The following is a 25,667-nucleotide window of genomic DNA, read 5'->3' as shown; positions in this document are numbered from 1 at the left end:
CCCATCCTTTGTCCCTAAAGTTTGTTCCAGTTTTTGCCTGCAACAGTCATTAGAACTGCCAGTTTTCTTCCCAAAGTACTCAAACAAAGCAGAATACATCTTCCACACATTGGATGTTCACAGACAATTGCGATTTTATTTGGATAGGACCCAACAAACACGGAAAACAGATCAATTGTTTGTGTCCTTTTCGGACAATAAATTGGGCAAAGCCGTCACAAAGGTCACTATTGCCAAGTGGATCAGGGACTGTATTAGTCAGGCTTATTCCTCTTCTAATAAAGAGCTTACAACCTCTGTCAAAGCTCACTCTACAAGAGCTATGGCTACTTCAATACCATTCCATTCTAAGCTTGCCATTAGCGACATTTGTGCTGCGGCTACGTGGTCTTCTCCGCACACCTTCATTTCCCACTACAAATTGGATGTGGCATCTTGGGGGCAAGCTTCATTTGATTCCACAGATGTCCTTCAAGGATGCATCTGCAGTCCTTACAAATGGGTTGCCCTGTCGTCAGGCAGCCCTTCGGTCGGCCGGATTCCAAAGTCTGGGTCTGGCCCCAGCTGATGTCGCACTTCACCCGACGTCATAGCTGCAGTTCTTCGGGTGTAAAGGTATCAGCCGACACCATTTTCCTCAGTCTTTCTTGCCGTGTGGCGCCTGAAGCAGAAGCTGTTCGCAAGTGCCGGTCGGTCAGAACCAGAGATTACTACTACCGAAGACTTCTAAAAAGCTAAGTACCCCATTGGGGACTCTTTCTTGCCTCAGCCGATGTCAGAAAAAGTGAATAACTGTTTAACTTGTGGGAAACAAATACCTCATAAAGATTTCCACTCTTACTGCCTACCTTGTTTAGGCCCAGACCACGACGTAGCAGCTTGTCTAGCCTGTGCTTCTTTCAACCGACGGACGCTTAGACGTCGGTCGGAATTTGCTGAGGAGTTTTTCGGCTCCGCTTTTGCTTACAATATGCCGTCGGAAACTCCGACTTCACAAATAACTAAAAAGCGCAAGGAAAAGGACCGACACTCGCGGTCCATGGTTTCGGCCGAAACCGCGGTTAAGTCAACCGCTCCTTCGGCCGAAAGCTTGCCTCCTACCGAGGCCTCATCCAGCATGGCTGAATCTGCTACTGAAATCCCACCTGCTATTGCAGGTTCACAGGACTTATCTAATACTATACCTTTAGATATATCTACTCCTGCACGTGGAGCTGCTAGGCCCCCTGCATCCATGTCGATTAAGGCTTTTGCCAGGGCTAAAGCAGCAAAATCTACCAAAACTGTGCCTGCTAAGACCCCCTCTCACAGGCCTAGCTCTAGTTCTCAAATGCTTAGTCTAGCAGAGGATCTCATTTCTTTGATCCGGGGATCCCAACCTCACCCAGACAGGGCCTCTCACCCACCTCCAGAGAAGAGGCCTAGAGCAGAGCCCCCTGAGCCAGTTTCTTCAGATGACTCCTCTGATGATTCAGATAATACAAACCCTCCAGAGGGCCCTTATTCTCCTTATGAGGACTCTGATGCAGAAGACTCCATTCCTTCTGCCTCTCCGCCTGAGGAATTTTCTTTTGGGGAAACCTTGCATGCTATGAGGGAACAATTTCAATGGCAGGGCCAGGATTTTTCAGACTCTAGGAAAAGGCTTAGGACTTTTTTGCATTTGCCACAGCATAGGCCTTTAGCCATTCCTCCAGTACTTACTGTTGTGGATGATGCATTTAATGATGCTTGTACTGCTCCTGATTCTCTTCCTCCGGCCCCTGCTAAGCCCGACAGGTACTACAGGGTTCCGGACACACATTATCATTTGTATAAGGCTCCTTTTGCAGATCCTGAAACTATCTCCCAGGGACCCAAGGCTGTAGCAGCTACCTCTGCCAAAAAACCACTCCCCTCTGAAAGGGAATCTAGGGCCTTAGAGAGATGGGATAAAAAAGTTTACACTTCTGCTACTCTTTCGGCTAGGGCCTTAAACTGTCAATTCCACATGATTCAGTATCAGGAATTTATGTTAGATCAGTTAACTAAAAAACTGTCCTCGGATGAACCATTAGACAAAAAATCTGTTCAGGAAATGGTACATAACATTCAGCAGGTCAGTTATCATTCCTTAAAATGCGGCTATGATGCACTGGAGGCTTCCTTTAGATCAGCTATGACTGGTACAGTGATCAGAAGACATGCATGGTTAAAAGAGCAGTCCTTACCAGACCATGTTAAATCAAAGCTCCTAGATGCTCCCATGGATAAGCTCAATTTGTTTGGCTCCCCTGCACAGCAGGTGCTGAAGAAGGTGGAAGAGAAAGCAAAATCTGTCCAGACAGTCAAGGACTTCTTGCAGGTCCAGCCTTCAAGGTTTAGTAGGAACTGGCCTTCCAAGAAGTGGTCCTTTCCAGACTCCTCCAGAACTCAGAGAGGCAGGAATAGGCACCCAAGAGGCAGGGGTCAATCCAGAGGTGCCTACAGGGGACGTCAGTGGCAGGCTAACAACCAGCGAAGTACTGCCACAGATCCAGCCACCACCACTTCCATAGGACAATCACAGTGACTTGGCTCTGACACCGCCTACCAGGGAACAACTAGAAGCACCCTTAGGCGGAAAGCTAGCCTTATTTTCAGTAAACTGGCATCACATCACAGGAGACAAATGGATTTTACAGACAATAGTCCAAGGTTACAGGTTTCACTTCCATACTCTACCAAGGAAGAGAGGAATGCCAAACCTACCTCCAAATCAGAAGACAAAAGCTCTAGAACAAATACACCACTTACTAAGGATGAGAGCTATAGAAAGGGTACCATCTATGGAACAAGGGCAAGGATTTTACTCCAGACTTTTCCTGGTGCCAAGAAAAGAAAACCAATGGAGACCTATTCTCGACCTGTCCGCTCTAAACACATACCTCATTGTTCCAAAATTCAAAATGCTGACCCTACAGCAGCTTCTTCCCATGCTGGGCAAGGATTCTTGGCTGGTAACTCTAGATCTCAAGGAGGCATACCTGCACGTCCCCATACGACCAATTTGCAGAAGATACCTCAGATTTCTTGCAGGATCAGAGCATTATCAATTCTCAGCATTGCCCTTTGGCTTATCTACTGCACCCAGAGTATTCACAAAATGCCTGGCATCAGTAATTGCTCATTGCAGGCTTCAGGAAATTCAAATTTACCCTTACCTGGACGACTGCCTGTTACAAGCGGACAACAAAAACAAATTAACAAAAGATTTGAAAAAGGTCATTCATCTACTGCAAGCCCTGGGATACACAGTCAATATAAAAAAGTCAAGGCTGATACCATCCCAAAGGATAACTTTCTTGGGTGCAGAGCTGGACACATCAAATCAAATGGCTTCCCTCACAGTAGAAAAACAGAAGCACCTTCCTCTCTATTTCATGGCATTAACAAAGCAGAGTCAACTAACAGCAAGGAAAGTCCTGCAAGCCCTGGGTTACATGGCATCCTGCATAATATTGATTCCACATGCCAGACTACATATGAGAAAGTTACAATGGTACCTAAGGAATTTATGGTCTCAGCACAAGCACAGCCTAGAAACCCAAATTCCAATAATTCCATGCCTGAAGCAAGAATTCCAATGGTGGGCTCAGGCCTGTCAATCAAACAAAGGACTGCCCTTCCACAGCACTCAACCAAGCCAGACCATCGCAACGGACGCCTCAGACCTCGGTTGGAGGGCACACATGCTGGACAAGTGCATACAAGGCTTATGGACTCAAGACCAGCTGAACCTACACATAAATCAAAAGGAGATGCTGGCAGTAAAACTGGCAATTCAGACATTCAGACCATTTCTTCGACAGGGTCATTTGCTGATAAGGACGGACAACACCACAGTTATGTGGTACATCAACAAACAGGGAGGCACACATTCATACCCTCTATGCCGGATGGCAATGGACCTCTGGAATGTGGCCCTGAGCTTCAACATTCAGTTACAAGCAATATTTGTACCAGGAAAAGAAAATATACTAGCAGACATCCTAAGCAGAACTACCACGGATGCCCACGAATGGATGCTGCATCCAGACATCTTCGAAACCATTACAGGGAAATGGGGACTACCAGAAATAGACTTATTCACATCCCCACACAACCACCAATTGAAAAAATTCTGCACGAGGGCATACCACCCACTTGCTTGGAAGGTGGACTCCCTATCTTTCAGTTGGAAAAACCTGACAGCATATGCATTCCCACCTCTTCCTTTGATGCACAAGGTGCTATTGAAGATCAAAGAAGACCGTCCAAGGATCATCCTGATAGCTCCAGACTGGCCGAGGCAGCATTGGTACCCATTACTGAGGAGCATGTCTCGGGAACAAATATGGCCTCTGCCCCTAGTTCCCTTACTGTTAACACAGAACAACTTCAAAACCCTGCATCCCAACCTAAAAACACTGCAGCTGGCTGCCTGGAACATTGCATAAGACAAAATAACCCAGATTTATCTCAAAGGGTTAAAGACATTATCTTGGAGGCTCGCAGACCCTCAACAAGGAAAACTTATTCAGCAAAATGGAAAAGATATCTCATTTGGAGTGCAGCAAAAGGAGAAAATGTGTCACTGGTAAACATAGCTAACATCCTGGAATACTTGGCCGAGCTTTTCCACAATGGCCTGTCCTATTCTTCCATTAAGATTCATGCATCAGCTATTTCAGCAGAATACAACATGGACCCTCCAGTCTTCTCACATCCTCTACTCAGGCAGTTTCTGAGAGGAATTAAAAATGTAAAACCACCTAGGAAGCCACCATTGCCCGCATGGGACTTGAACTTTGTGCTAGAAAAGTTGACACTCCCTCCTTTCGAGCCAGCAGCAACAGCAGAATTACAGTACTTATCATGGAAAACTGCTTTCCTGCTAGCAATCACTTCAGCAAGAAGGGTTTCAGAACTACAGGCATTAATGGCAGTACAGCCCCTCCTTATCTTCCATCAAGATAGAGTGTCCATGAGAACTAATCCTACTTTTATGCCAAAGGTGGTCTCCAGGGTATCTTTAAACCAAGCTATCCACCTGCCTACATTCTTCCCCAACCCACAGAACAGGGGAGAAAGACTTCTACATACCTTGGATGTACATAGGCAATTGTGCTACTACCTGGACAGGACCAAGAACAATAGAAAAACTGACCAGCTACTGGTAGCATATGCAACAGGAATGGAAGGAAAAGCAATTTCAAAACAGACAATCTCTAAGTGGATAGGAAATTGCATTAGATTTTGTTACTCTTACCATGGGAAGAGAACTCCAGAAAACATCAGACCTCACTCCACAAGGGCTACAGCCACTACTACAGCTTTTTTACGAGGAGTGGCTACCAAAGACATTTTAGAGGCTGCTACTTGGAGCTCCGTGCATACATTTGCCAAGCATTATAATCTACCCTTATACTCCAGATCCCGAGCAGGTTTTGCCACTGCTGTTTTGCAAGGGATCTTAACTACACCATAATCTTATTATTCCTCCTCCCCCAGTTTGGCTATGGTATTCTACCCATTTGTAAGGACTGCAGATGCATCCTTGAAGGACATAGTACAGTTTTGTACCTACCATAAATGTAGATGTCCGAGAGGTATGCATCTGCAGTCAGGATTACCCTCCCTCCTTCCCCTCTGTGGTACTCCTAGGGTATTTGCCCATCTTCTAGCTAGCTGGGGGATCTATTATGGTGTATTTGTTTGTATATATGTATATACATGTTTATTTGTATTTGCTCTCTTTTATTTGGAAACTTTTGCAATTATCCAAATTTAGCCTTCCTAGAGGGCACCTGGCATCTGGGGCAAGAAACACTGAGGAAAATGGCGTCGGCTGATACCTTTATACCCGAAGAACTGCAGCTATGACGTCGGGTGAAGTGCGACATCAGCCGGGGCCAGACCCAGACTTTGGAATCCGGCCGACCGAAGGGCTGCCTGACAGGACAACCCATTTGTAAGGACTGCAGATGCATACCTCTCGGACATCTACATTTATAGTAGGTACAAAACTGTACTTTCTCAGGAGTGTTTTCCAGTGAGCCACCCAGGAATCAGGTGCTAGGGACGCTGTCCCATCAGTACAGAATGTAGGCGAGATAGGATCACATAACATCTTTTAGTTATGTACTTACCATAACTTTAGATGTTTGGGATCCATCTCGCCTACATTCCTAATAACCCACCCTCCTTCCCCCTGCCTTGGAGATCAGAAGAGACCGGACGGTCCGAGTACTATTGTTTCATCTTGAAACATCTGACAATGTTATATAAACAGTTATGTGTGTGTGCATGAGTGCGGACAAACAAGATCTGGGGAAGTAGTGGTGGTGCATCCTGGGATATAGAATAGCTCAGCCAATAAGAGGCTTCGCTCTATAGCATAGCATGCTGAGTCAGAGCCGAGGATCGGCTCCGAACCCATCAGTACAGAATGTAGGCGAGATGGATCCCAAACATCTAAAGTTATGGTAAGTACATAACTAAACGATACGCAAGTTTGAACTACAGGCTGCATGTCATTTCAGATTGCTTAACATTGTTTGTAATATCTATGACTTTCCCTGGAAATTTCAAAGTTACAGGCTCTGTCCTTCGATGCAAACTTTCCTTACTTTCCATAAAGATAGATTGCCTCATATGGGAGTTTTAACTTACTTATTCCTTCTCCATAATTAATCTTAATTTTGAAAGTGAAGGTGAAAGATTTCCTCTTTGTCTATATATTTGCAGACAACTTAGACATTTTCTTTAGAGGACCAAGGCATTTTTTGAAGATCCTTACACTGTCTCATTTGCCTTAAACAGAAAAGGCATTGCTTTTGTATGTATGTAATGGTTTTAAAGGTGTGTTTACTTCAGTGGCCTTCTTGTAGAGTGGTTCTTTGAAGGAAATGTGTGTTATTGCATCTTAATTTGATGTGCGTACATTTACCAATTATACAACCTAAATGTGATTTCTAGAGGAAGGACTTCCTTTGGTACAAATGTCCTCCTTTGGTTTCTACTAGTTTGGCACCTCCTAATTTAACAGATTTTTTATTAGCTGGGTCAGCAAACCAGACTCCTTTTCAACCCCTTTTTAGTTATGACCCTTTATGCAGTAAGGCACAAGGGTGTATACATAAAAAAAATATTACTGCATGCCCTGGGATGTTGTAAGGCATATGCCCAAAGGGGGACTACCATGCAGTTCCTAGGCATGAGGTAATATCTGTCATACACACCTCCAAATTCCTTATCACACTTCTAGAACGAACATCTGGGTTTTTTTTCAGGTTGATTTTCCTCATTTATGTATGGTAATATAGCAATAACCCATGCCTGGGTGTGGGTCATGCGGGATCTACCCATGGTTGGCGTGGGTTGGTCCCGAGGGCGAAGCCCGGGGGACCAGACAAAGACAACCGTGGGTAAATCCCGCATTACCCACACCCAGAAGTGGGTTATTGCTATTATACTATGACATTATTTAAGAAAAGAAATAATCATTTTTCTTAAATAATGGCATTGTATAATGCCTCTTTGCTGCCCTTCCACAGCTGTCTGGTATCCGCGGCAGTTCTGATGTACTGCGCATGCCTACGCAGTACATCAGAGCTGTGGCCAAAAGCAATGGAGAAAGCAAGATCTCCATTGCTTTTTACTGTGTTGCTATGTTAAATGGGTTTAACATAGCGAGACAGCTTTAAAATAAGCAACGGATTGCTTATTTTAAAGCTGTCTCGCTATGTTAAACCCATTTAACATAGCGAAACAGTAAAAAGCAACGGAGATCTTGCTTTCTCCATTGCTTTTTTTTTAAAACCTGTCTCGCTATGTTAAATGGGTTTAACATAGCAAGACAGCTTTAAAATAAGCAACGGAGATCTCCGTTGCTTATTTTAAAGCTGTATCGCTATGTTAAACCCATTTAACATAGCGAGACAAGTTTAAAAAAAAAGCAACGGAGAAAGCAAGATCTCTGTTGCTTTTTATACACTGTGTCGCTATGTTAAAGGAGTTTAACATAACTAGACAGCTTTAAAAAAAGCAACGGAGATCTCCGTTGCTTTTTTTAAACCTGTGTCACTATGTTAAACTCGTTTAACATCGCGAGACAGTGTTTTAAAAGAGACTTATACTAATGGAAAAAGTCTGGGCGACTGGACCTTTTTCCATTAGTATAAGTCGATTTACAACGTGCACGCTGGCCAGTCAGCGTGCACGTTTTGGAATATTAATGGGGAGGGGTCATGGTATAATTATATGTTTTGCATTGTATTTTAATGTAAAATAGCTCCCTCTCCCCATTTTAACTAAAGTGATTCTTATATAGAGTTATAGAATTTTAACTGTCTGAAATTTTGGCATGAAATTGTCATTTAAGGGCCCTTTCAGTCGAACTGTTTGTCTTATAAATATCACCTCACATTAGGACAGCTTCAGAACATTAATCAGGATTCGTACTTAGCAGTGAAACAGTGGATTGATAACACTCACCTTTCATTTAATGCCAAAAAAATCTAAAATGATGCTTGTCTGTAAAACCATTTCCCAGACTCGAATAGTTTTAATATTTCCTCTTTTCAAAACATCAAACTTGAGCAGATTCCCAACACAAAGGTACTTGTAACAATTGATGATAAGTTCACGTTTGATATTCATATACATAATATCCTAAAGAAACCTCAACAAAGGCTTGACGTTCTATACACTGCCAAGCCATTTCTCACTGATTGTAAAATTACTGCACATACTTGTACCAACACTGCTGTACGTTACCCCTATCGTCACCAACCTACAGAACAGCCTCCTAGGAAAGACTGAACAACGCTACAATAAAATTGCCAACTTCACTACTAATTTGCACTCTCAGAAATAAATTGGATGCATTTCCCAAACTTTCTTAAATTCCTTCAGCTTAAAATTACTCATTCTATACTTTACCATCCAGATGAATGGCCTTCCCTGCATGCCCTCATACAGTGGTATAAACGTGATAGACCTCTCCACTCTAAAGATAATCACTGGTTCAGTAATCTAAATCCCAGAACACATCAAAGGATCTGCTCTTCTCCAATTATATCTCCTAAATATGGAATGCCATTCCCATCCTACTTACGAAAATAGACAAGTTTAGTTTTAAGAGATCCTGTCCTGAATGCTAGATTACGTGAATGCTGTATCCCAACTGGCTGACTATTCTATCGACACTTTCTGCTTACATATCTCTCTGTCCTTCTTACCGTCACTCATATGACTTGTGTATTCTAAGCACATCTTCCCGTTTATCTAACTTTCAAGTTCACTTCCTCCACAAAGCTCTCTAGTCCTGTGTGCTTCCTAATGATCTAAGCACAATTATTTGGAATCTATTACATTGCTACTAATTTGGAACCCTCCGATATTTAAAACTGCTTTTGACATTTACTGACTGTTTTGTATGGTAATATTTTTAAATAATCGTAAGATGTGTTTTGTATATTTTATCTGACACATCTCTTTGCCTAATTATGGTGCTAGCTTTTCTGTGATGTATTTGTAAATGTTTTATGTTTGTTATGAAGCTTGTCTCCCCGGGCCTCTGCTGACAAGAGGTCTTTTCATGGCACAGTATGACAATCCTGGTAAACAAATGCAATAAATTCAATAAATAAAATTCTGGAATCAAGGTTCAAAAAATTCAGTCTTGTAGTTCAAATGGCAGTGGTTCTTAGATAGCATATTGAAAATTTGATCTTAGACTGTTTAGTTTCTATAGCGTTATGGTCATTTGTTGAAAATAACATTAACAAAAAAAGCATGTTGCTCATTTTAACCATCTAATTGTACTGCAAGATGCACATTTGTAACTGCATGGAAATGTTCAATGCAGCCGTTTTAAGGGTACTTCTGTGAAACTGGTGTGTGTCATTGTGCAATTTCAATCATATTAAGTCTTAGTCATTTTTCCTTTGTTATAGTCCAGGTCTGTGTTGCACAAATTCAGACATAGTTCAGATGATATTGGCCCATATGTTGATAATTTGAACTAAAACTAAGCATTTTTGCAGAGTTATTGGTGTTGCAGAATTATGGGTGTATTTTTTAAATGAATGATTATCAAAATATGTATGTTGCCCATTTTAATTAATTGACTTTTGTACAGGGTTATAAGTTTTTAACTGTAGTATTTTGGTGTGAAATTTTTAGGGTAGTCGTTTTAGAAGCTTTTCTGTTTGTGTTGTCGTGTTGTGCAGTTTGAATTGTACCTGTTGTTTAGATGTGTCTTACATAGATTCTGTGTTATATAGTTCAGGTAGCGAAGGTCTGTAGGTGGCACATTGAAATTTTCAGCTCAAAATTTCAACTTTTGTCAAGAGTTACATACATTTATTTAACAAAATGTATTTTAAAAAAAAAAAAAAAGCTCTTCATGCCTTGTCGGCTTTGTAATGGTGCCCTCGTGTGTACAGTTTTCCTTTTACTAGTATTTACTTGTGCTGTCTCCCCCTCTTCCCCCACCCCAAGTTTTCAAAGGGAGTTTCTGTTAATATTACTGTAGAAGCTGACTGCAGAGTTTTCTTCCCTTGCATGTCAGTGCTAGTGATGAGAGAAAACATGCTGCTAGTGGAGTCTGTGGCTGAATGTGAGATCTAGGTGCTTGTTAGAACAGATGTAATGCACATGTAGCAAGCAATCTGATTGCTGCATGTTCATAGTTGATTAAAAACAACATATAACTTTTTACTAGTCTGTTGACTGAAGAAATTTGTAGCCTAGCTACCAGAGGAAGCATTACTATTAGATATCAGTTAGGAGCAGTGTTGGGTATTTTTCCTAAGGTTTCTAATATAGTTTAAAAATATTTTATATCTATCCTTTACAGAGGTGGCGATTTTCATTTCATAATTTCCTTGGAGGACTTTTTTGTGCCCAAGTTCTTTGCTTAACATCTGAAGTTCACTTTTCAGGTGCGAGATATTCATTTTATTTTCCAGGGCAATAAGTTGTTTTTTTTTTCTTTTTGTTATACAGTTTGTTTATACTAAGGTTCCAGTATATGGGTTTATTCCAAAAATTAGTTTTGTAGTAATGTTGGTAAGGGACCAATTTATCTCCAGACTCATGAAGGTGTGAATAGAAACTATTTGTAAATGAGCAGTGTTGCTAATATGTCTTCAAACTGGGATTCTTAAGTTGCATCAAGTCATTGGCTAGCTGTTGTAGAATTGCCTTTGCAAAATCTCAGAAGAATGTAGGGTTGATGGGCAACTTGGGTTTGGTCCTCATGGTATACTACTGAACAGTTGTCAGACCTGATTTATGAATGAGGCAACTATGGGTATAGAACCTACTGGAGCTGTATTTGTGAGAACCCTATCCAATATTTTCTAAACCCCCTATTTGGGGAGTGCACAGTCTGATCTGTAGTGACCATGTTGATGAAGTCTAGAAAGTGTTGCACATATGTATTTGTTATTCATAGCTGATTACTAGGCTAATCACCCCAGAAAATCTTTTTAAGCCTAGTCATGCTTCTCAAATGTATCTGACAAGTTTTGACACCCTAGGGTTATTTAACGGGGTGTATGTGGGCATGGGTAGTACAGGGATAGGGCACTAAGGTGGTCAGTGTAGGGCATGTTGTTTACGCCCTGTATTCTTTTGTGTGGAACTTCTATTCACATTTCACTTGTTGCATATGCCTAGTGAGGTGCTTACCAGAGGGGGCATGGTATGCAATGACTGGACTGATGAGGGTCAATTACAGTGGAACAATGATATCCTTTGACCTAAATGCCATACCCTTGCTCATACACTGTCCATCACAGAATGATTTGCTACTTTACACACATGATGGTCAAGGGCCAGTTTACTGTCTACATAGGTTCCAAATCCCTGACCACTGGGTCTACTCTTAAAGTTTATTATCAGTGTGGTAGTTTCCAGAGTTACCCATCTTCTCAAAGGATACTGTGGTTTTGGTACCAGTTATTGGTCTGTATCAGTCCTTCTTGGAGGGTATTTGTGTCTTTTGGGTGTTCTTTGACTTTAGTCAATTTGCAGTCATCTGCAAAATGTATCAGTCCGAGTGTAGATGCCAACACAGTGAAGCTCAGGCACTGAGCCTTGAAAGACTCCACTACTGGCCAGCTTTTTGTGGAGGTAGACTCCCCTATCCTAGCTTCTTGAGTCCTGTCTTTGAACCACGTGACTATGCAGTGGGTGATATATGGGTTTATACCTAATTTTGTAAGTTTGTCTATAATGTCTGAGTGGGGTATTGCCTTCAGTGCTTTTTCCAGGTCAAGGCTGGCTGTATGCATTGTTCTGCTCTCATCCGTTGCTTTGGTGATCATCTTGAAGAAGTCCACCAGGCTGAGTAGGCTTGACCTGCCCTTGATGAAACCAAACTGGGTTTAATCCAGTGTTTGAAGGGTTACGATGTCATTGATTATCATTCCCATGATTCTTTCCATGGCTTCACATATAAGACTAGTCAGGCTTATGGGTCTGTAGTTACCTGGGTCCATATCTGGCCCACCCTTGTGTAGAAGGATAACAGTTGCAGTCCTCCATTTCCTTAGTATGAAACCTGTCTGGAAACTACAGTTAAATAGTGATTTTATGAGTTGTATTTCATGCTATTAAGGAGGCACTCTGGGATTTTATCAGGGTCCATTGATGCTGTACAAGTTTTAGTGCTTATGTGTGCATGACTGCAGAACTCAAAAGGAATAATGCTAGTTTTGATTGAGAGGGACTGTTGTTTAACCATTTCCTGTAGGCAGTGTGTATCATAGAAGGGTTTGTGGCGAGGTAGGGTATGATGAGAGATCTTTTAAATTATTGAGTAAGACTGCAAATCATTACAAAAGGCATACCACCCTCCAAGAACAGGTAAAGGCTATACTTAGATTTGCCAGCTTTATTTAAGTAAGCCATAAAGTTGTATTATTGTCCTCCATTTGTTAACAAACTGCAGTTCCTTTCTCTAAATATTGTCTATGATTGTGTGACCAGATAGTGTTATGCATTTACATTGCAGATCATTTAAGTTGACAAAACAGAGAAAGCCTTCTGTAAGAGTGCCCTAGCCACCTCAAGAATATATAATTTTAAAACCAAATTGATGTAGTACCAGGGAGGAATATACAGTGGAGATAAAAAGTTTATACACCCCTGTTAAAATGCCAGGTTTTTGTGATATAAAAAAATGAGACCACAGTAAATCATTTCAAAACTTTTCCCACTTTTAATGTGAACTATAACCTGTACAATTCAATTGAAAAACAAACAAATCTGTTAGGGGAAAAAATATAAAAAATAAAAAAACATACAATAAGCTAGTTGCATAAGTGTGCACACCCTTAAACTAATACTTTCTTGAAGCACCTTTTGATTTGATTACAACATTCAGTCTTCTTGGGTAATAGTCTATCAGCATGGCACATCTTGACTTGGCAATATTTGCCCACTCTTCCTTGCAAAAGCACTCCAAATCTGTCAGATTGCGAGGGCATCTCTTGTGCGCAGCCATATTCAGGTCACCCCACAGATTTTCTATTGGATTTAGGTCTGGGCTTTGGGTGGGCCATTTCCAAAACTTTAATTTTCTTCTGGTGAGGCCATTCTTTTGTTGATTTGGATGTATACTTGGGGTCATTGTCATGTTGAAATATGAAATTCCTCTTCATCTTCAGCTTTCTAGCAAACACCTGAAGGTTTGGGGCCAAAAGTTACTGGTATTTGGAACTGTTCATAATTCCCTCCACCTTGACTAAAGCCCCAGTTCCAGCTGAAGAAAAGCAACCCCAAAGCATGATACTGCCACTACCATGCTTCACCGTGGGAATGGTGTTCTTTTGGTGATGCAAAGTGTTGTTTTTGCGCCAAACGTACCTTTTGGAATTCTGGCCAAAAAGTTCAACCTTGGTCTTATCAGACCATAACATGTTTTCCCGCATGCTTTTGGGAGACTTGCTGTATTTTTTTGCTAATTTTATCCGGGCCTGGATGTTTTTCTGGCTTCCGCCTTGCAACCCTACCCCATAGCCCAAACATATGGAGAATACGGAAGATTGTTGTCACATATAGTACACAACCAGTACTTTCCAGAAATTTCTGCAGCTTCCCAAGTGTTGCTGTAGGTCTCTTGGCAGCCTCCCTGACCAGTTTTCATCTTGTCTTTTCATCAATTTTGTAGGGATGTTCTTTGCAGCGTTACTGTTGTCCCATATTTTCTCCACTTTTTGATGACTGTCTTCACTGTGTTCCATGGTATATCCGATGTTGTGGAAATTTGTACCCTTGTCCTGACGACAGTGGTGACTGGTGACTTCAAATCAAAGGGGGGGCTGCAGGAAACAGCTGAATGGGTGGGGTCAATGGGAAGGGGTGTGGCCAACCAGAAAGGGGAGGAGCTATGTTCAAAACCACAAAAACTAACTAAATACACTGCCCTGGGTGCCAAACCATCATTATGAGAGTCCAATCAAGACAAAATGAAGTGTAGAAGAATAAAAATATTTCAGTGCATTGGCTGCATGACAGCTTACTTAATATCTAGATGGAAACAAAAAGGTTGTGAGGCATGAAAAAAATAAATTACTTTTTAAATACATTAATGGAAAGCCAGTCAAAATCATGTTTAAGAAAAACAAGCAGCACTCAACGCAAACCACTTCTTGCACTGCAGTTCTAATTATAATTTATATTCAGCTTTATTAAAGTACCAAGTAACATGCTGAAAGTAGAAATCTCTGATGCCCCCACTTGTAAAAATGTTTCTTATCCAAAAAAAGACCTGCTGCCTGACAACTATCTACTTGTTTCATGGGGAAAACATGATCAAAGTAAAAAATGAAAAGCAAACAAGAAATAAGCTCAAGATACATTGCTTAAAAGGATTACTGTACAGGTTATGGATCACACGAGTGGCATTCTGTTTAGTTTACGGGTAGCCTGCAGAGATGACTGGAAGTCTCCAAGTGTAATGAGCTTCTTAAAATAATGTAATCCTGTCCTTTATTACAAATACTGTCATATGCATTTCAATACCCAAGGCATATACATTATCTAGTTATGTATTCTCTACATGGCAACAACAGAAAGGCTTTCAATGTTGGCAATTCTTTAACAGTATGATTATTAAAGCTTACTTGCATCTTACGATCTCAGCCAAGCTTATCTGATGGTCATTAAAGTATTGCTACTTAAACACAGAGCAACAGGCACTTTGAGTAATAAGCATAAATCAACAGTGCAAAAAATATGACAGAAACCAGACCATTCTGCAAAAATCAAGGACAGATGAAAAGCTACTCTAGTACTTGTGTCTACCTTGGATGGGGGGGATACTCTGCAGATTTACACTGCATAACTACTCCTTGCCTTGCTTCGACACATCCAGAGTCACTACATGGGGGAGTGGGGTGCAACAAGTATGTCACAATTTGAAATGTCTCTGGCTGACTGTGATCGCCCTGACACATTTGTCATACCTCTCAACCTCAGAGCAAGAAATCTGGACAAAGCCATACAAAGAAATGGGACAAAGGCCCAAAAATAAGGACAATTTTTAAAATATTGCTCTTATAAACTTAGAAAGATAATAGAATAGGTCTTGCATTAGTATGAATCAAATGTCTGTCATTATTTTCTAACTTCACTCTTTAATGATTTGTCACTAATTTGCCAAAAAAAAACACAATTTTATGAAAAATGGACCAAAATGTGATGTAAAAATATAAAATAGCCACACAATACAGCTGGGAACCTGTCAAAGAAGGGACACTTTAATATTAGTACTGCTAACTTGAGTAGCTGACAAAATAAAAGAATCTACATGCATTTCTGAAATAAAAGTAATCTATAACTCTGATTATTACAGTTATTTCTTAATTGTAAACCCTCCATGTTTTCTTCCAAAATTGCTATTTTGCGGAGGGATTATTAGGGGGAAGAGCAACATTTTGAGCCAAAATCAGGGACAGTTGAGAGGTTTGGCTATGCCTAATTCTATAAAGAAATTTATTTGCATAAACCTCTCAACCTGTTAATGCAATAAATCTGGACAAGGCCAAATATATTGGGGGAACATATAAACAGTACTAAAAATTGCTCTTTTATAAACTGAGACAGTTGATAGAACAATAGGTCTTACTTTAGCATGCATTTTTCTGAAGGTTATGAAGTCTGAAACTCAGTGTGTCATTATTTAGTGACTTAATTCCTAAACGATTTGCCAGAAAACCACACATTTAATGAGGAACAAACCAAAAGTAAGAAGCAAAAATCTATTCATTCTTTGAAAATCTGGACAGTTGGCAGGTATAGTTCAGCTGGGGCTGTCTTTAAGTTTGCCACCCTTCCCCCTCACAAAATCATGGTCGAATGGAGCCTCCCCCTGCAGCCATTCCAATGATCCATTACTTGGCTATTTCACGCCATTTACCATAAACACTAATGTGCATACTGATTTACTTCTATGATGATTTGGACTTCATGTGAAAGTTTTATTTTGCATTTTACAGCACAAACACCAAGACATCTGCTAAACAAATTTAGCATTAAAACTTCTCTGCCCTTGAAACTCACATTCATTGAAACAGCATTGAAACCCACATTCAAAGAAAATACATTTTACCAGTGGCAGATAAAGATGAATTCTGGGCTGTTTTCAAATCATAGGCCATTTGCATATGAAACATAATTGTGCTCTTTGATGCACCTTCCCATTGTTTTGAATATTTTTCCAGTAAACAATGAAACAAAATGCATGCAACAATAATGACAAAACTGCATAATTCAGAACATCTTTCCAGTAAACAATGAAACAAAATGCATGCACCCATAATGACAGAACTGCCCAGTTCAGAACATTTCCATCATAAAAGTCTGCTCAAACTTCTACAGTCCACCATTATCAGTAAATATGCACAATTCTACAGTCCACCATTATCAGTAAATATGCACAATCTCTGAAGAAGTAAAAAAGTCATCTAAATAATTCCACATTAAATAAATCTGTAACTAATGAAGAGGTTGCTGCTAGCAAACACCTTTATATTTCATGGTTTTCACCGAAAAATAGTGTCTGATGCCCCTGAGGAATAAATTGCCTATATTACATTAAAAATGATAAGCTAGTAATATTGCAATAGTAAATGGATGGCAAACTGATGACAGGCTCATAGTTAGTATCTTAACTTTTTCAGTATGGTAGCATTCACCCCTTGTGGGAGTAGCACCAACAACCTTCTGCATCAAAAGCAAGTACACAACCTGTTGTGCTATTAACAATGCAAGCTGACTTAGCATAAGCAGCACTAAACTTCTCTTCCCCTGCAGCTCTCAGCTCCTTGTAAAATCTACTCAATACTCAACTGCATCTGAACTTCGCAGCACATGAAATCTGGAAAAAGCCAAATGTATGGGGGGGGGGTCAAAAGGCCAAAAACCAGGGACACATTAAACATTGCTTGTATAATCTTGGAAAGTTGCTAGAATAAAATGCTGTGTTACCACCATACATTTTACTGCCAAGGTCCCTGTGCAAAAGAGTCCGAGCAACATACCACTATGCCAAATCAGCTGCTTTGTGAAATAAAAATGCTGTGTTACCACCATACATTTTAATACCAATGTCCCTGTGCAAAACAGTCAGAGCAACATACCACTACTATCAGCTGCTTTGTGAAAGAGAGGAAGACTGAAACTTAAATGGCTATCATTTAATGAATTCAGTTCTCACCATAGCTGTCAACCTCTTAGCACAAAACACCTGGACAAACCCAGTAATGAGGGAATACAGCCCTCAAACATATTCAGTGAATTCAGTTCTTGCCATAGCTGTCAACCTTAGCACAAAAATACCTGGACAAAGCCAATAATGGGGTAATACAGTCCCAAAAATAAGGACAAATTTCAAATATTCATCTTAAACTTAGAAAATTGCTAGAATAGAATAAAAGGTTGTGTTACTATGTATTTTCTGAAGAATATGAAGTCTGAAATTCAAATGCCTGTCAATTTTACTTCTGATGTAACAAAAACAATTTTCAGCAGAGGCCCAGGGAGAAATACTGCACTCACATGTCTTTGTAAAATGGCAGGACACCAGAGCAAATCCACACAAACACAGGGATGAGATGCAGACTCCACACAGGAGGCACCCCAGCCAAGAATCAAACCAGAAAACCTATAGCTGTGAGGCAACAATGCTACCACTGCACCATCAAATATGTAGGGAATTAAACATTCAGAAACCTGAAGTTTGAAATTCAAATGCCTGTCAATTTTATTTAACACTTGTTAATCAGGACAATCTGACTTGGAACAAAAAAACAATTTTCAGCAGAGGCCCAGGAAGAAATAATGCAGACATGTCTTTGTAACATGGGAGGACACAAAAGCAAACCCGCACAAACACAGGGGGAAGATGCAGACCCCACACAGAAGGCACCCCAGCCAAGAATCAAACCTGAGAACCTGCAGCTGTGAGGCAACAATGCTACCACTGCACCATCAAATATCAAGTATTGCAACATTTAGAAACCACAGATATTATGAGGAACAGATAAGAACAAATATGAAGCAAAAATCTGCAATTTTCTTTTACAAATGGTGGTAGGTAGGGAATTCATGTCCTTAACATCTGCATACAAGGTACAGGGTTCAAGCCTGAGTATACCCACCACCATTTGTTCTCTCTAGCCACCAGTATATAGTAACTGGGGCATTTTACACACACACACACACACACACACACACACACACACACACACACACACACACACACACACACACACACACACACACGCCCTTCCCCTTTGTTTCACCTACCATCGAGAACGCACACCTACCCGGTACTTCACCTACCACTACCAGCCCAAACTCACACACCCAGCGAACGAAGCAAGGTACTTCACAAAGTAATCCACCTACCAGCCCAAAATCCAGCGAACGAAGCAAGGTACTTCACAAAGTAATCCACCTACATCAGTCCAGCCCAAAATCCAGCGAAAGAAACAAGCCCACAATCCAAACACCTACCTGAAGAATCCACGAAGCCCGTGCACTGAAAGTCCCACGAGAGCAGCTCAGTCCTCCTCCTCATTGGGTTCTGACTGCGGCTGAAGCAGTCCAGAGCTCCTCTGTTATGTGCGGTTGTCACCGCACAGATTCCTGGTATCTCACAGCGATGATTGCTGGGTACCTCTTTGTCCATATCCGGATTGCTGGTAAAGGCAGTCTGAGTTGTCCACGCATGCGCAGAGGATTGGGACTCGTGAATTTTTTTCTTTTGTTTTACAGATTTTTTTTTTTTTTTTTTTTCTAGGTGGGAGGGCTGCAGTCCGGCAGTCTGATAGGACGAGCTGCCCCTGCCTGACAAGATCCCTTTGATGCTTTGTAAGCTGTCTGTGAAGCATGGCTTTTGCTGTAGCAGGCAACTGAGTAAATGTCGGAAAAATCCTACTAGGACAGCTGAACTTTATTTGGGGTTAAGTAGAGTCTCTTTAATTGATGACAGGTGTGTACCCAAGAAGACTGAATGCTGTAATTAAATCAAAAGGTGCTTCAAAAGTATTAGTTTAAGGGTGTGCATACTTATGCAACCAGCTTATTGTACATTTTTTTTATTTTTTATATTTTTTCCCCTAACAGATTTGTTTGTTTTTCAATTGAAGTGTACACTCACAAAACACTTGCACAGCATCAAAACCTCACAACTAACTAACCTTATTCATGGTTTATCATTAATTGATGGGGACATCCACCCCAACCCAGGCCCAAACACAGACAAACCATCCCCTAATTCCCAAACTATGAAATCTATGTCTACACCACAAACTAAACCTCCCAAATCTCTCACAATTGCTCATCTTAACATCCGTAGCATATGTAGCAAACTTCCTGCTCTTCATGCCCTACTAGAAGTCCAACAGTTTGACATTCTCTGTCTTACTGAAACCTGGCTTAAACCCACAATAAAAGATAACGAAATTATCCCCCCTGGCTATAACATCCTAAGACAAGATCGTCTTAACAAAAAAGGTGGAGGAGTAGCTATACTCTTCAAAACTGGACTGGAAATAAGTAAATCAGCCCTTACCCCACCACATGACATTAAATGTTGAACTGATTATTTCCAAACTCTCCCTAAACTCACACAAAACTATTAATATTATCTGCACTTATCTTCCCCCAGGCAACAATTCCCCCATATTAGAAGACCTACTAAACTGGTTTTCAATTAATCTCCTTCAAGAAACAATACTACTAGGCGACTTTAATATTGATTGGAACATGTGCAAACAAACTAATCCGTCTACCATTATTAACCTGCATGGATTCCATCAAACCATTAACTCCACAACTAGAACAAATAAAAACAATAACAAAGAAACCATTCTCGACTGGATCTTGACTAATAGTCCCCAACAAATGTATTCAACAGGTACCCTCCCAGACGACCACTCTCTCACATACATCATTAAGCACAAAACTCATCTAACAACACCTCCCCTAATTCGCTCATCTCGCAGCAAAAAACATTTTAACCTTCAGCAGTTTCAAAACTAACTCAGCTTGATTAACTGGTCACCTCTAAAAACTCTCCCAACAGATGAAGCTGTCAACCACTTTAATAATACCTTTCTTACTATTCTCGATCATCATGCCCCCATCCGTTCTATACGATTGAAATCTAAGACAGGTCAATGGCTGACAACCAACACCAAACAACTTATCCTTAGTAAGAATAAAGCTTGGACTAAATGGAGAACCACGAAAGACTCTTTTGATCACCTTAGCTTCAAACAAAAAAGGAACAAGACTAAGCTTGCTATCAAACAAGATAAAAGAAACTATTACACCAAGCTACAGCAATCCTCCCACCGCCAACCACAAAAATTTTGGAAATCAATTAACTCACTACTATCCCCCGGCAAGGTTGAAACCCCCAACCCACTAGGCTCCTGCCCTGACTCTCCCCTACAAACAGCTAACGCATTCAATAACTTCTGTACTTCAACCATACTTAAACTTGCCAACCAACAAAGCCCTGACCCCTCTTTACTAGGTAATACTAACTGCACTCCACCTCTATTTCAACTTAAACCCATACCTACTTCCTATATTCTTAATTTACTTCAGAAACTCAAACCCTCAACCCCCTCAGCTGACAATTTGCCAGCGGAATATCTCCAGCTAGGTGCTAAAGCTATTGCCTACCCTATCTCTATTCTAATCAACAGAACCATAAAAGAAAGTACTATACCCTCACTCTGGAAATTCTCCCACATCATCCCTCTCTTCAAAGGCGATTCATTTGAGTACTCGAACTACCGCCCTATAGCACTGCTATCTCCTATTGCTAAAATAATGGAGAAATGCATCCACAAACAGCTTTTAAATCGCCTCCTATCTAATAACCTTCTAGCTACTTGCCAACATGGCTTTCGTCCCTACCATAGCACCACAACAGCCTTATTATCCTTCATAGACTCCATTAATATAAACCGAATAACAATCTTCTTTCATCTGCATTCTTTGTAGACCTGTCAAAAGCCTTTGACATGGTGAATCACCAACTCCTCCTACATTGTTTAAAATCTCTCTCTCTCAATAATCTTGCTTTAAGCTGGTTTACTTCCTATCTTCAGAATCGAAACAAGCTGTTTTATGGAACAACAATCTTTCCGAACTTCTCCCTACCACTTTAGGAGTACCTCAGGGCTCCATCTTAGGTCCTCTTTTATTTTCCATCTTTATTAACGACCTGTATCTAGCCACCCCACTAACTACTTGCATTCAGTACGCCGATGACACCGCCATCATCTGCTCTGCCACAACCCAAGCTGACCTCCACTCACTTACTCAAAAAACTTTTACCACCATAGAACAATGGTTCTCCAATCACTGCCTTCTCTTAAACCCTAAGAAAACTAAACTTCTCCTCTTCTCACCCACACACCTGTCTCCCCCTATTAGTTTCACACTTACTTCTAACAATGGCACCCTTATCTCTCCTGACCAAACAACCAAACTTCTAGGAGTTACTATCGACAACCTACTAAAATTTGATTTTCATATCAACTCTATCATAAAAGCAACTAACAAAAATTAGGTTCTCTCTACAGAATCAAATCTTTCTTAACTCCTGAAGCAAGAACTACCATAGCCAGAACATATCTTATCTCTACTCTACTATATGCATCCCCCATATATACTAATCTTTCTAAACATAACATCAATAGGCTTATAACAGCCTATAACAACATTGCCAAATTTGCCACTGCCTCTCCATATAAAACACATCACTGCCTGAACCTCCTTAACCTAGGGTGGCTGGAGTTACCTCACCTAATTCAATACTATCAGCTTACAACTGCCCATAAAGCCCTTCGCCACCCAGAAAAGATACCAATGCTCTCCACCCTGATAAAACCCTATAACAACCTAAAAACCCTACGCTCTTCCAATAAAATACTGATTCAAACCTCTCTATCAAAGAATACAGCAGGTGACTCTATATTTTCCAACTCAGTTGGTAAAATTTGGAATCAACTTCCTACAGACCTCTTAGCCCAAACTTCTATCACACTATTTAAAACTCAACTGAAACATTTTCTAACCAATCACTGGCTTTGCTCTTGCAATAACCCTAGCTGATCACGCACCTCCTACCTTCTCCTGCATCCTTTGCACTGTCTCCCAACTCTATTTCTCCATTTTATTTTTCATCTCTACCTAAGAAATTGACTCTCTCAACTTCAAACTAAAATTTTCTAGTAACTCTATCTTTTGCTTTTAAACTCCTTAATTATTTCTGTCTCACATTTTATATACCTGTACTGAAGAAATTTGATAGTCTCTGTTTTCACCTTTTGAACTTACTGAAAAGATAGCCTAAATGCCTGTTTTAGTTGCGTCTTAAATTCCCTATGTAATTATGAATGCCTGTTTTAGTTGAATCTCAAATTACCTATGTACTTTGACCTGTACTGTAGAAATTTGATAGTCTCTGTATTCACCTTTTTGAACTTACTGAAAGGAAATCCTATATGCCTGTTTTACTTGTGTCTTAATTCCCTATGTAATTTTAAATGCCTGTTTTAGTTGTGTCTTAAATTACATATGTACTTTGAATGTATTTTTGTTATTATGCATTAGATAGTGGAGCTTTTCTCCTCGGGCCTCCACTGAAAATGGACATGTATCCAGTTGGACTAGCCCGGTTAACAAATGTAAAATAAATAAATAAATACATGTTATAGGTCACATTAAAGGTGGGAAAAGTTTTGAAATTATTTATTCTGGTCTCAATTTTTATATCACAAAAACCTGGCATTTTAACAGGGGTGTGTAAACTTTTTATCTCCACTTTCTATTTTCTCTATTATCTACATTATACTTTCTTTTGGGACATTGGATGGAAGGTTTTCTTATCTGATTATACCTAACTGAAATCTATCCCCAGGTACAGCAGTGTGCTTTCACTTTTTGCCATCAGTTAGTCTATAGTGTTTCCTGTCTTTTGATAAACTCTTGAATGTGTGTAACCACATCACAGTTTAAATCCAGCTGTTTAGTAAGTGCTTCCATTATATTGTTTGAAGTGCAGAACTACAGTGTATTAAATGTCTGAAACACATATAACTATTACTAATTCATACCTGATTTCATCTACTTAAGAGTCTGCATCGGTGGTTTTGTTTTACCGTATGCCTTTTGTGGGCTGTGTATATGTCTTTGAATAGTTCAGTTCTTCCCATCTTACTTGTGCTTTTCATCCATGTCTTAGCTGAAAATGGTCATTTGGACTAACCCATTTAGCAAACTGGATGGCTGGATTGCTAGACAGTTAGAGAACAGAGTGAGAGTGCATTATATTTATGCAAATACCTCCCACAATAATACTTTGGCGCTGTAAGGTAACATTATCAGAACAGTAACTTGAATTTATGTTCAAGTTTGAATCGTCACATAGGTGGCATTGTGTTCTTGGAGATGCTGTTGCCAGCTGTAGCCCAGTAATTTGTAAACTGCATGTGATGCAGGAGGAGTAAGAGATTTGTTGTATATTCCATAACTGTACAGCACTGACATCTGGAATAACAGCCTTATGTAGAACATCTGCCTGCGACTGCCGAACAGCAGCAGATAAGGATGAAGAATTATAGATGGCATGCCAGTTGGCACTAATGATCTTTGAAACAAAGATAGTGGCACCTCTGCCATTTATCCAGCAAGATCAGCATACTGTAGAGAGACATGTATTCTGTTTCTGTGACTGTTGTAACTACACTCCATGGTTAGGAGCATCATTCCAGTCTGCCGTTACCAAATTTGGTTCTCCAAGTCTCTTGCATGCTACTCTATTGCAAATGCACTGCTGTAATTAAGGGGTCTTGTCTTTACAGTTGTTGAGGGCTAAAACATCAAAGTATTTATTCAGTCATCATCAGCTAGTACTTCTTGTAATATATTTTTAACTGTTGGGAGAAAAATCCAGTGTTTGTTCATGACTTTTTTTGTTTTTTTTTTCAGATACCTACAGCAGATTCTCAGTTCTCCGCAGTCTCTAATACAGCTCAGTCAGTACCACAGACAAACCAGACAACTGCTTGTGCCTCAGTAATGCCAGATCTTCTAAGTGATGTACCCTTCACTTTAACTCCACATGTCCAGGCTATGCAGAATCTCTTCAATGGCTGTCCAGATACATTCCTGTCCCAGAACTTCAACAGCTTAGCTATGTTCCATTATGATTTTAAATTGGAAAACTCAGTGCTGTTTGACTCCTAATGTAATACATTTGTTGCCTTATTTTTACCACAGATAAAACATGGACGTCTTAAATTGCATATGCAACAAAATATTAATTTCTGCAATACCAGCACTGTTTGCAAAAAAAAAAAAAACACAATTCATGTAATTCTGTTTAGATAGTAAATCCTGATGTTGGATATTAATCAGTCTTCATTAGTCAGTTATACAGTATTGTAAGCATTATGCTCTCATTTGTATATTTTCATTGTTTTGAAATTTAATTTAAAGAGTGTGCTATATATGTGTAAGTTTTAAGAAATACTTCATCCTTAAACGTGCTTATTTGTTAATATAGTGCATGTGTTTATCAATCTTGATTAATCTGTAGTCTTTTCTTTATATTGACTTCCTTACATAAGTTACCAGTTGTGCACTTTTCACACTTGGATGTTACTTATCTATTTTCAGTGCTCAAGGTTCCTTCCTTGTATCAGGAATTTATATGTTCATATTATTTCTCCAGAAAGAACATTGTTGGTGAGGGCAGGACTTGGTCACTGCTTTTTGGTCTTCCTTTTACAGTGCATCTTCCGCAAGCATGACCGATAATACTAAAACATTAATAAGACCCTCCACATTGGCAGCCTTTGCTTTCTTTTTTTGCTTGTATGAATGAAGAGCTATCACTGTTGGTATTCAAGCCACTGCTGACATGTTAGGATAAGAAGCATTTCCCCATCTGCCCTTTAATTTTCGTACTGTTGCAGCATTTTGTCTTGCAACTGATGTCATTCAGTCCACAGAGTGGTATTGTATATTGTTTTGCCATTTGGAGACAAAAAGTCATAAATGCTATTGTGGCAGAGAAAATCCTAGCAACATTTCTAATTTTACTTTGCTTCTTTTGTTCG

General features: G+C 40.1%; 1 protein-coding gene across 3 annotated transcripts in view; it reads left to right on the top strand.

Moving 5' to 3' along the window:
- Positions 1–25,391, top strand: part of UMAD1 (UBAP1-MVB12-associated (UMA) domain containing 1) — a 703,877-nt gene extending 678,486 nt beyond the window's left edge. For all 3 annotated transcript variants that reach the window (XM_044066488.1, XM_044066486.1, XM_044066487.1), the window contains one exon: positions 24,535–25,391. In XM_044066488.1, the coding sequence (XP_043922423.1) occupies positions 24,535–24,792 (258 nt within the window). In that variant the 3' untranslated portion in view covers positions 24,793–25,391. The remainder of the gene's footprint in view (positions 1–24,534) is intronic.
- Positions 25,392–25,667: the final 276 nt, after the last annotated feature.

The sequence above is a fragment of the Protopterus annectens genome, chromosome 3.part1, assembly GCF_019279795.1.
Source record: "Protopterus annectens isolate FY-2018-M chromosome 3.part1, PAN1.0, whole genome shotgun sequence".
Taxonomy (NCBI): Eukaryota; Metazoa; Chordata; order Ceratodontiformes; family Protopteridae; genus Protopterus; species Protopterus annectens.
The sequence above is the reverse complement of the archived record's forward strand: the minus strand, read 5'-3'. Positions and strand labels throughout refer to the sequence as shown.